At 56.3% G+C, this 13,178-nt stretch overlaps 4 protein-coding genes across 4 annotated transcripts; 2 read left to right on the top strand and 2 right to left on the bottom strand.

The window, feature by feature from the left end:
- Window positions 1-230: 230 nt before the first annotated feature.
- Window positions 231-3,958, top strand: SDRG_02971 (hypothetical protein). The gene is made up of 12 exons (XM_008608583.1): window positions 231-455; window positions 500-625; window positions 680-956; window positions 1,014-1,159; window positions 1,205-1,325; window positions 1,372-1,753; window positions 1,804-1,996; window positions 2,051-2,332; window positions 2,380-3,253; window positions 3,304-3,424; window positions 3,474-3,676; window positions 3,722-3,958. Exons 1-12 carry the CDS (start codon window positions 289-291, stop codon window positions 3,836-3,838), a joined length of 3,009 nt encoding a protein of 1,002 aa, XP_008606805.1. The 5' UTR covers window positions 231-288; the 3' UTR covers window positions 3,839-3,958.
- Window positions 3,959-4,401: 443 nt separating this feature from the next.
- On the top strand, window positions 4,402-8,148 carry SDRG_02970 (hypothetical protein). The gene is made up of 11 exons (XM_008608582.1): window positions 4,402-4,559; window positions 4,598-4,723; window positions 4,770-5,037; window positions 5,084-5,223; window positions 5,274-5,761; window positions 5,802-5,985; window positions 6,040-6,318; window positions 6,368-7,289; window positions 7,343-7,460; window positions 7,503-7,714; window positions 7,762-8,148. Exons 1-11 carry the CDS (start codon window positions 4,435-4,437, stop codon window positions 7,876-7,878), a joined length of 2,979 nt encoding a protein of 992 aa, XP_008606804.1. The 5' UTR covers window positions 4,402-4,434; the 3' UTR covers window positions 7,879-8,148.
- A 405-nt stretch (window positions 8,149-8,553) lies between these two features.
- On the bottom strand, window positions 8,554-12,093 carry SDRG_02969 (hypothetical protein; the record flags this gene model as incomplete). The annotated part of the gene is made up of 10 exons (XM_008608581.1): window positions 8,554-8,696; window positions 8,745-8,944; window positions 8,998-9,145; window positions 9,278-10,088; window positions 10,141-10,422; window positions 10,472-10,658; window positions 10,711-11,398; window positions 11,446-11,722; window positions 11,765-11,890; window positions 11,939-12,093. The coding sequence occupies 10 exons, from the start codon at window positions 12,091-12,093 to the stop codon at window positions 8,580-8,582; spliced, it is 2,991 nt and encodes a 996-aa protein (XP_008606803.1). The 3' UTR covers window positions 8,554-8,579.
- A 50-nt stretch (window positions 12,094-12,143) lies between these two features.
- On the bottom strand, window positions 12,144-13,128 carry SDRG_02968 (hypothetical protein). Its single transcript, XM_008608580.1, has 4 exons — window positions 12,771-13,128; window positions 12,578-12,722; window positions 12,343-12,533; window positions 12,144-12,289 (listed from the first exon to the last, which is right to left on the bottom strand). The coding sequence occupies exons 1-4, from the start codon at window positions 13,116-13,118 to the stop codon at window positions 12,170-12,172; spliced, it is 804 nt and encodes a 267-aa protein (XP_008606802.1). The 5' UTR covers window positions 13,119-13,128; the 3' UTR covers window positions 12,144-12,169.
- Window positions 13,129-13,178: the final 50 nt, after the last annotated feature.

Here is a 13,178-nt window from a genome sequence, read left to right as displayed (position 1 = left end):
CTAGAGACAGTGAGTGTCTTTGTCTTCTGGACGACCGACGTGGAGCATGGCCGAGGATGCCCCTTATCTGTGACGACTTGCTCACTAAGTTATTCAGCTTGACATCGGCTTGTTGCGAAACCTTGTGCTAGCTGCCACAAGTCAGAAGCGACCGAAGACGTATGCGGAATTGCACATCGATTTGTTTGTCTTGGCGATAAAATGACACGTTACAGCGCTTGCGGGACGACAACCGATGCTGTGTTTCGCCGTATTTAGCCTCGAACCGCCCGAACGAACGTCAGCGTCATGGTGCGGCGGCGACGGGGCTTCGGGCTCTACGTCGTGTACCTACGCGTGCGGAGCAAGCTCATCAAGCCACGCATGCGCGGCGAGACGTTCCGGCGCTGGGTCGCGCGCAACATGGACAACTCGCTCCTCTCGTCGATCCTCGATATCGTGCAAGTGGGCATGGGGTATTTACTATTCCCTCTCGCCAATGTAGCTGATACCAATCTAGGCTCATTGTGACGCTCTTGTATACCGATAAGAACTGGTCCATGTGGAACACCAGCGTCGACAGCGCCGAGCTCGGCCTCGCCCACGCCTTTATGGGCGTCCTATTTGCCTTCGACTATGCGCTCTGGTATGTTATTTGTTATTTGTCAGGACACTACAATATCATGCATCATGATACTAGTTTGTATGCAGCCGACGACCGCGTCGCCTTCTTCGTCGATCCGGTCGCGCTCGCCGACTTTGTTACGATTTATCCGCAGTTCATCGACGTGGTGATCTCGCCGGCCACCTACGAGGCAAGCCACACGTACTACGCGGCGCTCAAGAGCCTCATGCCATTCCGGTGTCTCCGTTGCTTTCGGCTTCTCTCGTTTGCCCGGACGGCCAAACAGCGCGAGATGGGCACGCTCTTCTTTGGTGTCGTCGCCATCATCATTTGCTTTGGCGCGATTGGCCAGGTACAACTCTCAAAGGATCAATGTATCAATGTTGCAACATTTATATATATGTTGTAGGCCATAGAAGCGTGTCCGTGCAAGTCGAACGTACCGGACCCGAGCCGGTGCACGGTGCTGCAGAAAAACACCACGTCGGGGCGCTGCCAAGACCTCTCGATCTACAACGCCATGTACTTTGTCGTCATCACGATAGCGACGCTCGGGTGCGTTGCTCGTCGCATTGACATATCGCAGAAGGCATTGACTAGGTATGGCGACATTGCGCCCAAGTCGCAGCTCGGGCGGGTGAGCGTGACGCTGCTCATTATCGCATCGAGCGTCGTGCTGCCCATGCAAATTAGCAAACTCAGCGACGTTGTGAGCCGCGAAGTACGACGCTCGGCAAAAAATGTATCATTTTATCAATTTTTCGTAGACCGAGTACGACAATGCGTTTACAGGGCGAACCGAAAAGCACCCGCACGTTGTGCTCTGTGGGGACGTGACAGCGTCCGCCCTTGATTTCTTCTTGCGCGAATATCTCAACCCGCGCAATTTGAACTGGAAGGACAAGGTCGTGATCCTGAGTCCGTCCTTGCCGTCGCACAACCTCAAGCGCGTGCTACTGGACCCGGCGTACGAGCAGCGCGTCAAGTACCTTCAAGGCTCGGCCATGTCCCGCACGGATTTGCTGCGGGCCAAAGCGGCTGCGGCCAAAGCGTGCTACGTCATGGTCGACAAACGCGCGCTGGACAGCGACACGGCCGACACGGCTGCAAATTTCATTACGATTTCACTGCGACACTTTAACAAGCACGGTACATCTCTGTGAAACGAAAAAAGTCAACCTGATTTGCGTGGTATCTAGTTCCACTGTTTGTTCAAGTCGGCAAGACGGACAATATTGGCCACATTTCGCTCTCGGGCGCGAGCAATATTCTGTGCATTGACCAATTGGTCATGGGTATTTTGGCAAAATCGTGCTTGATCCCCGGCCTTCCCGCGCTCTTGACGTCGATTCTGTTCAGTATTACGAGCCCCACGCGTCTCGAGAAGACAGGGTACGCGCTTGGCATTTTATATATGGGATTATCGCAAACGTACAACATATGTAGGCACCCTCGGTGGGTGACCGAGTACCTCGGCGGGGCGAGCCACAACATTTATGACGTGATGCTGCCAACGTTCCTCGAGGGCAACGTCTCCTTTGCGTTCTTTGCCTTCCTCCTCTTCCAGGAGCTGCGCATCGTGCTGGTGGGTCTCTACGATGCGGACGACGGGTACCGACTCTTCCCATCGTCGGAGCGACTGCGGACAAGCCACACGCTCTTCGTGCTCGCAACGACGCCGCAATGTCGCCAGCACGTGCGCGGTATTACACTGGCCATGCTCCAAAAGTATGCTCCAGCGCTTTCTCCTTGCACCGACTCGTATGTGGTTCTAGGCACAAGGCGCTCTTACCTACGTTTGACGACGTGTCCCAAGCGTGGAATTTTCTCACGTTTACGACCAAGCTCGCGAATGCCAAGGGCGGACTCTTGTCTGCCCGCACGTCAATCACGACTACGACGTCGCTCCAGTCGCACCGCCATAGCTCGCTGCCGATCGTCGCGCGGTCGGTGAAAAATGCATTGGCCGACGGTATCGACCACGGCCTCTCACGCGTCGACTCTTTTGTGAGCGATGCTGGCCTCTTGGCGACCGAGCCGACGCTGCCAGTGAATGAGGAGAAACCACCGGCGCGCATCCCTCGCCTCGTCCTGCCGTCGTCGGTCGAAGACGGCGAAGGGCCCCTCTTTGCCGCCGCGCTCTTGCGTGATCGCAGCTACCCGGCGGCGGCCATCGATGCCTACGGTGCGTTTCTCGCCACTGCTGTGCCCGAGACCATGCGTGGGCACGTTGTACTCTGCGGCCTTCCAACGTCCCTTCAAGACTTTATCTTGCCATTGCGCAACGCGTCGCATGGTGCTGTGCTTCCGATCGTTGTCGTGAGCAGCGCGCCGCTCACCGAGGCTATGTTTGCCCGGCTCGGTCGCCGCGACCAAGTGTATTATATCTGCGGCTCGCCGCTCTCGGCCAAGACGCTCGCAGCGGCGTGCGTTACGACCAGCAAAAGCATCGTCATCTTGGCAAGCTGCGCGCAAACGCCGCCGCACGTCGACGACGACGACGTTTTCGAGTCGGAGCTCGACTCGAATGACGTGATTGACCACAATATGCCCGACACGGACGCAATCACACTGCATCGGTTCGTCACCGAAGTTTGTGAGACGTCGCTCGATGTCGACGCGCCCCGCCCGTCGATTGTCATTGAACTGGTTCTTTTATCGCATAAACGATTGATATGGACTTGAATCGTCCATATTAGAGTCGACCGAGCAGTGTTCGGTTCCTCAAGACCTTGCACGATGAAGACATGGGCACGACGAATGGCACGCAGCGATCGAATGAAGTGCTCGACAGCATTTGCCACCCGCTGTTTGCTGGCGGTACGACGCCACTCTGTGTTGTCGTTGGACTTCAATGTCGGGGGGTTAGGCCATATTGTCGTCTCGAACGCGCTTGACGCGCTCCTTGGCAGCTGCAAAAAGACAGGCAGCGGCATCGATTTCCTTCACCTCCTTGTGTTTGGGGAGGCGGACGATACCGAGCGGCCGCGGGCACTGCGCCAAGTGCCGGTGCCAGCAGCGCTTCTTGGTCAGTCGTATGCGGCGTGCTTTGAAGCGCTTCTGCTGCACGAGGTTTGTACTTGTCCCGTATTTGTCAGATTCCAATTTGCCGTGTAGGATACGCTGTGTCTCGGGGTGTTTCGCGCGAGGACGTCGGTGGCGCATTTTACTTTTGTCAACCCCGCCCCCGACACGCTCCTCGCCCCCCACGACCGTTTGTTTATTGTGCGATGAGTGAGAGAATTGTTCTTGTAGATAGTTATAGAGTTAGGTGTAGGTGCCTCTACAGTGGGCAAAGATCGATTGTAGGCATTGTTCAGCAATCAACTGCAATCACAATTTCTTCTTTAACCAAATATCGATTGTACAAGATGCAATGATGCCATTGGCCTGTCTTTTGTGTGAAGCATCTTTTATATATATATATGAACGTGTTCCGCGTTATCTTCATTATGACACAAAGACTTCGCATCTTGGTCGAGGAATGGAGCTGGTCGACCTGCGAGCGTGATCTATGGAACACATTTTCGACGCTCGTGTAGGCTAGAAAGCCGTGGATGCCAGTGATGATCCGGCTGCCCAGGGTCCTCGATGGCGAGGTTGTGAGTCTGATCTTTTTTGGCGGCGAGGATGTGGGCCGTGGTCGGGTAGAGCAGCAGACGTGATCGCTACGACGACTTGGAGCTAAACTTCAAGCGGGGTCGAACCTCTGTAAAAATGACATTGTATCTGTTTGAAAAAGATCATGTAATGGTAGTCGAAACTCTAAATTGGTCCTAGTGCTAACTGACGTACGACTAAATTAGCGCTTTATACACACCGGGGCTGCCATGGCTCCCCACCACCCGCTCCTGCAGCGGCGCATGCCGGGCGAGTCGCGGCGTAAGTGGGTCGTGCGCAACCTCACCCACTCGCTCGCGTCCGACATTCTGAGCGTCCTCCACTTTGCCTTGGCGTACGAAAGGCCGTGCTACCCCGCCTCACATTGCCTAGGGCGGTCGCGGTCTTTTTGTACATTGTCAAAAATTGGCTCGTCTGGGCCACGACCAAGGACGCTATGTGGCTCGAGTACCTGCACTTGGCCATGGGCACGCTCTACGCGGCCGACTACAGCCTTCGGTCGCTTCTTTCTTGGCGTCGTAATATTGACAGTAGAATTGCGTAGACTCTACGCAGCCGACCAGCGCGTGCGCTACGCCTTGACGTTCTTGCCGCTCGTTGAATTTGCGACGATCTTGCCCGAGCTCGTCGACTTGGTCGTGGACGACGCAACGCACCATACGCTCGTTCTGAGCCTCAAGAGCCTGCGCCCACTGCGATGTGTTTGCACGTTTCGCGCGCTTGGGCTCATTCGCAGCGCCAAGTGGCGGCAAATCTGCACCTTGGCGCTCGGCGTCATCTCCATTATTGTCATCTTTGGCAGTCTCTTTCAAGTACTTCCATGGTCTATAAATCGATCCTGCTCACGCCCGAGTATAGGCGGTCGAAGCGTGTCCGTGCACGGAGTTCGGGACGTGTGAACGTACGCGATCGAACAAGCAGCCGCGGCAAATGCAGTGCCAAGTGCTCGAGATCTACACGTCCATGTACTTCATTGTCATAACGATTTCGACCCTCGGGTACATTTGATTCTCAAACGAATAAATCCCCGAATCAATTGAATGCGTAGGTATGGTGACATTGCACCACACAGTACGGCGGGGAAGGCGCTCGTGGTTCTCTTGATCGGCGTCAGTGGGGCGTGGCTCCCACTCCAAATCTCACGCCTCAGCGACGTGCTCAACCGCGTCTCGGCCTACGACCGCGCGTACCGAGCAATTCCGCAAGCAAATGCCCACGTCCTTGTCGTCGGTGACGTCGCCCCGAGCGCGCTCGAGTTCTTCCTCCACACGTTTTTCTGCGCCAACCCGATGACGTGGAATACAACAGTTGTGGTGCTCGCACCGGGTCCGCCGTCGCGCGGGCTGCAGCGCCTCCTTTTGCATCCCAAGTACGAGCCGCGCGTCGTGTACCTCTCGGGCTCGCCGATGCTCCAAGCCGATTTGCACCGGGCCAGTATTTTGGTCGCGAGCGCTTGCTACATTTTGACGCGCACGCCTTTGGACGATACGGCCACCAATTTTTTCACGATTTCGCTGCGGCACTGCAACAAGGACGGTAGTCGACCTTGCGAGGGGTAGGTGTGACTTGTGTCTAGTGCCTGTGTTTGCCCAAGTCGTGGGCACCGACTATTTAGATCACGTCATGCTATCCGGCGCAACCAATGTCGTGTGCATTGACCAACTCAAGCTCGGTCTCTTGGCCAAAGCCTGTTTGGTGCCCGGCATTCTAGGTGTTATTTCGAGCCTTTTGTTTCCATCTCCGCGCCTTGCGCGGGCCAGGTACACTCGATGACGACCTAACCACCTACCGAAAAGACGAAATTGGTCGTGTAGCAAAGGGACGTGGGCTGACGACTTTACGTCGGGCGCACGCCACCGGATTTACGAATGTGGGATTCCCAAATTTCTCGACCGCCTCATCAACTTTACGGCCTGGACGTACATTTGTTTCAACGAGTTTGACATGCTACCGATTGGCATCTTTGATGGCGACGCACATCGGCTCTTTCCTGCGTCCGCGCACGTGCGCTGGACGTGGTCGATCTTTGTGCTTGCAACCTCGTCGTCGGTTCAAACCCGGGTCGAAGACATTACGCTCACGACGCTCCAGCGGTCGATCCGACTCGGTTTTCATGACGATATGCCTCACAAGCGTGTCTAGGTACGAGGCAATACTACCGCATTTCGACAAGATTGTGCAAGCGTGGAATTTTCGAGCGTTTAGCAATCAATTTCGCCGCTTGACGCACCGCACAAGCCTTGTGGCGCCGCTTCCGCCCAAGAAAACCCTCTCAAAAGCCAGCACCAAGCGCAGTTCGGTGAGCACACGCGAACAAGTGAGTACCAAACTCTCGCTCGGCCGGCGCAACGCAGTCGTGCCCCACTCGATGGAAACGTGTGTGCCACCCATCGACCGCGCCGGCAGCACCCGCTTTAGTCCCAACGACGTCGGCCCTTCGGTCGCAGCGCTCGACACGAGCTGCAAAAACGTTGCTCCCGTACTCGAAAAAAGCGCAGAAGTGAGTGCATCGAGTCCCGTCGACGTGCCATTATCGGTGGGCAAACCTCCTCTCTCTGTGCTCTCGGTCATGCGTTTGTCGGGCACGCACCGGCGCACGATGCTGCCGGTACAGCGCCTCTCGCACGCCGAACACATTGCGGCTTTTCAGACGTTTTTGGGCTTGGATTTACCCCCCGACCTCTCGGGGCACATTGTGCTCTGTGGGGTGCCTAGCCAGCTATTCGATTTTGTCCAGCCGCTTCGCCTGCCCGGTCAGGCGGCGCCGATCATTGTGATTGTGAGTCCGACGCCCATGTCCGAGGCGCTGCACGCACGCATCGCCACGTATGGCAACATCTACCACGTGCAAGGCTCGCCCCATACGATCGAGGTCGCGCACCACATTCGCGTGTTTGCCGCCAAAACCATCGTGCTGCTTGCCTCAAGCGACGATACAACCGAGGACGACAACACCGAGTATGTGGCCGACACGGAAGCCCTCTCTTTGCACCGCTTCTTGCGCCAAGTGTGCGATCTCTACGGCGATCCGACCGGGTTCCCACCCTCGATTGTGATGGAAGTGGTATTGATCGTCGTCGCGTCGACGATCGTGCATACTGACCGACGTTGGCGTAGCAACGACCCACCAGTTTGCAGTTTCTCAGAGATGCAACGGACGACAGCGCGCCACCGGTAGTGCACCAAGACGAGCCAGACTTCTTGCGGCCCTTTTCGCATCCGTTCTATGCTGCCGGTTGCCGATATCGGTGTCTTCTTGTCTGATGGTAGAGTGTAGGCAATGTGTTGTTTTCTCAAATGCTGGATGCGCTCCTTGGGCTCTGCACGGTGCATGGCAGCACGATCGACCTTGCGCACTTGCTCGTGCTCGGCGATAATGGTATGCGCGGTGAGAACGGCCATGCGTCGCCGCTGGACCAAGTACCAGTTCCGATCCACTATTGGGGCCAAACGTACGACACGCTCTTTGAAGCATTTTTGCTCCAAGAGGTATAGTTCAGTATATATGTACCGTACATGTCTCACATCTCCTATAGAAGATGTTGTGCATTGGGCTGTATCGCTTGCGACCGCCCCAACACTACTTTGTTCAGCTCAACCCGCCACCGCATGTCATTTTGGGGCCCAAGGATTTGGTGTTTGTTTTGAAATAAACAACTCAATTTAGCCGCCTCAGTCGCTGGCGTCTCCCGAGGACCTCGACACAGTGCGTAGCTTTGCCGCCGCCTGGAAAGATTTGACCGACCGTGTCGTCCAGTGCCTCGCCCGCGGCCGCAAGCGTCATCGGGCGACGACAGAAGAGCCAGACGAGCCCCCGCGCCGCCGCCTGCGCAGCCACGGACCGGCGAGCGAATGAAGAAGGAGATTGCTGGTCTCTACGTATGCAACGTCTTTGTGAAATTGTGAAGTTAACGCGAAACACGTTTAGTTGAGGCGTCAAAACGCGCGCAAATCCAATTTGCGACGCTTGGCTTGACGGCAGTTATCCTTGGACTTAGTAGTCGTAGATCTGCGCGAACGACTCGATCGTTCCCAACTCGCCAGACGTTGAACCCGATGCCCGCGCGGAGCGCGCGCCAGAGGTTGCGGAATGCGGCTTGGTGCATGTTGGAGGTCGTCTTGAGCGTCGCGTAGGGGTAGCCCAAGAGCATTGTCGGCGAGGCCACGCCCAAGGGGACCGGAACCGCGTGAAGCGTGCTCGACGCGTCCTTGATAAAGTCGCAGTCCACACAGCCTACTGTCAAGGATCAATCCGTCTTCATGGAGCTTTCTTTTGTCAACTCTGTGCGTGTATACGAGTAACGACTACTGAGTTATGATGTCTTGCGTCATAATTTTGTAGTTGAATAAGTTATTAGTGAAGGACAAATAGTTTGTCGTGGGCGTTGAGGACAACGTCGGGGGGTGGGTTGACATGCACAAAATTGGCCTTGTCTCCGCGCACGCGGTACACGCCAAGACAGAGTACGCCCTACACTCTTGCGATGAGCCAAACGCTGCGCCCGCACGAGCAGTGTACGTGGTGCGTCAACAGCGCTTCGAACGCCGCGATATACGGCCGGCCCCACAGCGTCCGTGGTACGTCGATCTGGTCGAGTGCACACGACGCGCCGGTCGCGTCGTCGCCAAGCACGAGCAAATGAACGAGATCAATCACGCTGCCGTACTTGTTGCAGTTGCCCATGAGCGCGTCCAACGCGTTGGCGATAAAGACATGCCCTAGACAGTACTCGTGTTGATCTATTGCATACGAATGCCAAGACTCGACGTACCGGAGGCATACAGTGGGTGGCAAATGTTGTCGAGCGGATCGTCGGCGCGGGAAATAACTAGTTGCGTCAGTCGCTTCATCGACGCTCTCTCGTCATTATCCACAGCGCCGCTGTCATCGCTCAGGAACCGAAGACTGTTCGGTCGACTCTACAGTCTTTCGTGTCAGTCCCGTCGAGCATGAGATAAATCGATAGATAGATAGATAGATAGATAGATAGATAGATAGATAGATAGATAGATAGATAGATAGATAGATAGATAGATAGATAGAGTACGTACGAGCTCAATAAGGATCATGGGACGAGGCATTCCGGAGGGTGTGTGCATGGCGCAGACATCCGAAATGAACCGATGCACCGTGATCGCGTCCATATCGACGAGGTTTTGGTCAATGAGGTCGCTGCTGTTGCGGACTGTCGTGCCGCACGAGCGGAGAATCACGACACTCTTGCTCGTGTGCACGCGAGCGCGTAAGAGCGTCGGTAGCGAGAGTGGCGATCCTTGCACAAAAAACACGTTCGAGTAAACCGCGATCGCCGCGTGCTCCTTGGGCGTCATGCGACTGAGCGCAATCACGACGATCGGGACGTTGCTCAAATGGTGCGTCCCCCCGAGGCCGGGGGCCATCCCCCGCTCTTGACGCAGCGGCGCAACAAAGTCGTGGAGCGAGTGCGGCATACCGCAGAGCACTACGTGACGCACCAGCGCCGTGGGCAAAAATGGACACGCGCCCGATTCGTGCGATGGCGAGGACGGCGGCACGTCATTCTCGGGGGCCAGCGCGTCATCCTCGGGGGCCGAATGAACCTCACTGGTGGGCGCGTCCGGCGTCTCGTCGTCGACAAACGAGTAGGGCAAGACGGGGCTAACGCGCGAGTTAACTCGGGACTTGGCACTCGGCTCGGGCTTGGCGCTATTCATGCCCGGGCGAAGGATATTGGAGAGCGACCCGACGCGGGACACGGACGCTTTAAACGACGTGCTGAACGAGGCCCTTGACGCACGGGCCGCTGTCCTTAGTTTGGTCGTAAATGTCGTGCGATTCCACGCCTGAGTGATCTTGTCAAAGTTGGGCAATCGCGCCTTGTACCTAAAAATGAATTCGTTTTCAATATTTGAGGAATCGAAAAACAAAAATCGACTTTTGCAGCGTCGTCAACGAGAGCCCGGCTACCGTTGGCGCGACATCCAGGTCGGACGAGAGGACGTAGAGCACCATGTCGGCGCCGAGAACCCGCGACGGTGTAAACAAAAAATACGAGCCGTCCCCACCGCAGCCGCCCAAAGAAACCATGTGGTATTCATGGTACAAGACGTGAGCAAACAGCTCGAACGACACGAGCCGGTCCAAGTACACGGGCAAGTGCACTTCGTGCAAGTGTTGACTGCAGCCCGAGAGAAATTCGGCGGCCCACGACCCGTCCCTAGTCGACACAAAACATAATAAACCAAACCACACGCAAATGGCCCAACCGTTGGTCGACCATCAACGGCCGTAGCGTAAAGAGAACGCTACAGATCAAGGCCGCTGTGCCCGGCATCAAGCACGACTTTGCCAAGATCCCGAGCTTGAGCTGGTCGACGCACAAAATGTTGTCGGCGCCCGAGAGCGAGACGTGCTTGACATTGTCCGACTTGAGCACTTGGACGAAAATAGGGACTATTGGACCCTTTTTTGTCCAACAAAATCTGGGCTAGGGGTAGGGTCCTACCGCGCTTGCTATGGTGCCGGAGCGAGATCGTGATAAAGTTGGACCCTGTGTCGCTCTGGTCGGCGTCGGGTGCGAGTTTGTTGGCCAAGACAAAGCAAAGCCGCGCAGTCGACGCACTGGCGCGCTGGAGGTCCGAGTCGAGCATCGCCGAGCCTTGCAGGTACTTGACCCGTTGCTCGTAGGCGCCGTTGAGCAAAATACGTTTGAGGTTGCTCGATGGCAGGGTCGGCGATAGGATCACGACCTTGTCTTTCCAGTTCATGTTGGTCGGGTGCAGAAACTGCCGCAGAAAGAAATCCAACGCGCCCGAGTTGACGTCGCCGCAAATAAGGACATGCGGGTGCTTCTCCTTGCGCTCGGTAAACGCCTTGTCGTACTCGGTCTCTCGGTTGAGAACGTCGCTCAGCGTTGAGATTTGAAGTGGCAGCAGCAAACTGGACGCAATGATGAGGATGATCACCGCGAGACGGCCCATCTGCGATTTGGGAGCAATGTCGCCCGACCTATACCAACCGTCATATAGACTACATGTATGACATCCAAAACGTAACCCGAGCGTTGCGGTTGTAATGACCACAAAGTAGATGGCGTTGTAGAACGTTAGGTTTTGGCAGTGGGCGGCTTGCACGGCGCGCGTGGCCGGTGTACAGTTGGCGCCGAGCGCACTGCACGGGCACGCCTCGATGGCCTAGCCCACTTTCGTAAGAGCAATATAAAGTCCAAGAGTTGAGCCACCTGTTGCATGCCCCCAAAGCAAATGATGATGCACGTGACGGTGATAAGAAGCAGGAGCGACTCGCGCTGCTTGGCTGTCGAGGCAAAAGACACGAGCCGGAAGAAGCAAAGGCACCGGAACGGCCGCAGCGTCCGAACCGCGCCAAACCAGAGAATGTGCGCATTGTGGTATGCCTCCGAGAAGACGAGCTCGGTAAACTGCGGAAAGATCGCGAGAAAGTCCATGATGGCGAGCGGCGCCAGCACATACGACTGGCGGTTGTCGGCCGCAAAGAATCTGCCGAAAATTGTTAATCGCGGATCTCCTTTCCAAACGTACCGAAGGCAATAATCAAAGAGGAAGACCGACCCAATGACGGCGTGGAAATAGCGCAGCTCGGCCGCGTCGGGGGTGTTGTTCCAGCCAATCCAGTTTTTATGGCCATAGAGACCCGTGACGATGAGTCTACAATGTGATAATGTCATCGCTTGGAGAACACCGAGAGGCGAGTACCCGAGAAAGGCTTGGAAGAGGTCAATCGTGGCGCCAAGGATAGACTTGTCGAGGTTGCGCCCGACCCAGCGCCGGAAGCTCTCGTCGCGCTTCCGGGGCTTGATCAGAAGCGCGTGGAGGCGCCGGGCGCTCGCCCGCACCCGCTTGAGCCGCATCCAAATTCAAAAGTCGGTCGGTTTTGGCTCAGGTCGTTGGTTGTTGGCGCCAAAATTAGCTGCGCCGAAACGCATGCTACCGCAGCACAAAGAGCTTGTCGGCAGGATCGAGGACGAGCCCTGGATTCGGGTTGACGACCACGTAGCTCGTGTCGGCTTCGGGCCGCGCGCGGTAGACCCCGAGACACAAAATGCCCTAAAAAATACAAAAAATGAGCTCCAACTCGAGTGACCGTTGTACAAACGTACTTGGTGCACAAGCAGCTCTTCGAAGCAAGCGCCGTACGGGCGGCCATTTTGGAGCACCGGAATGTCCATCTGATCGAGCCCACCCGCATTATTTTCGCCCAAAACGAGCAGCTGCACGAGCTCCAGAAGGCTGCCATACTTGTTGCACGTCCCCAAGAGCGCATCGAGAGCATTCGACACAAACACTTTGCCTACGCACAACACATGACACTCTGTGCATTCTGGCCGCTTGTACCCGACGCATACAACGGGTTGCAGATACGGTCGAGCGGATCGTCGACGCGCGCAATCGCTTGCTTGGTCAGCATCTTGATCGCGTCGTCGTCGTCATGGTAGTTGAGCGTCGGGTCCTTCAAAAACCGGAGGCTATTCGGACGGCTCTACATACTCGAAATGAGCTACAACCACGCCATACGATAATATCGCACGAGCTCAATGAGGATCGTCGGTCGCGCCATGTCGTCCGAGCGCTGCGCCGCGCACACTTCGGTGAGGAATCGATGGAGGGTAATCGCATCCGTGTCGATCATGTTTTGGTCCATCACGTCGTTCGGGTCGGTCTCGGTTTCACCGTTCGCGAGTTCGGAGCAGTTGCGCAAGATCACAATGCGTTTACTGCGACCGACTCGTGCAGTCTCGAGGATGGGTAGCGCAAGCGGCGAGCCGCGGAGATAGTAGACATGCTCATACGACTGAATGCCCGCAAACTGCTTCTTGGTCAAGACGCGGTTGCTGATGATGACGATCGGGATAGCGTCGCGCGTCGCTGCACCCATCGTACCCCGGCGCCGGAGCTGCCGCAGCGGTGCAATGAAATCGCGCAAGTGGTTGGGGAG

The sequence above is a fragment of the Saprolegnia diclina genome (genome assembly GCF_000281045.1).
Source record: "Saprolegnia diclina VS20 unplaced genomic scaffold supercont1.7, whole genome shotgun sequence".
Classification (NCBI taxonomy): Eukaryota; Oomycota; class Saprolegniomycetes; order Saprolegniales; family Saprolegniaceae; genus Saprolegnia; species Saprolegnia diclina.
Note: the sequence above shows the minus strand (reverse complement) of the source record. Positions and strands in the feature narration are given on the sequence as shown.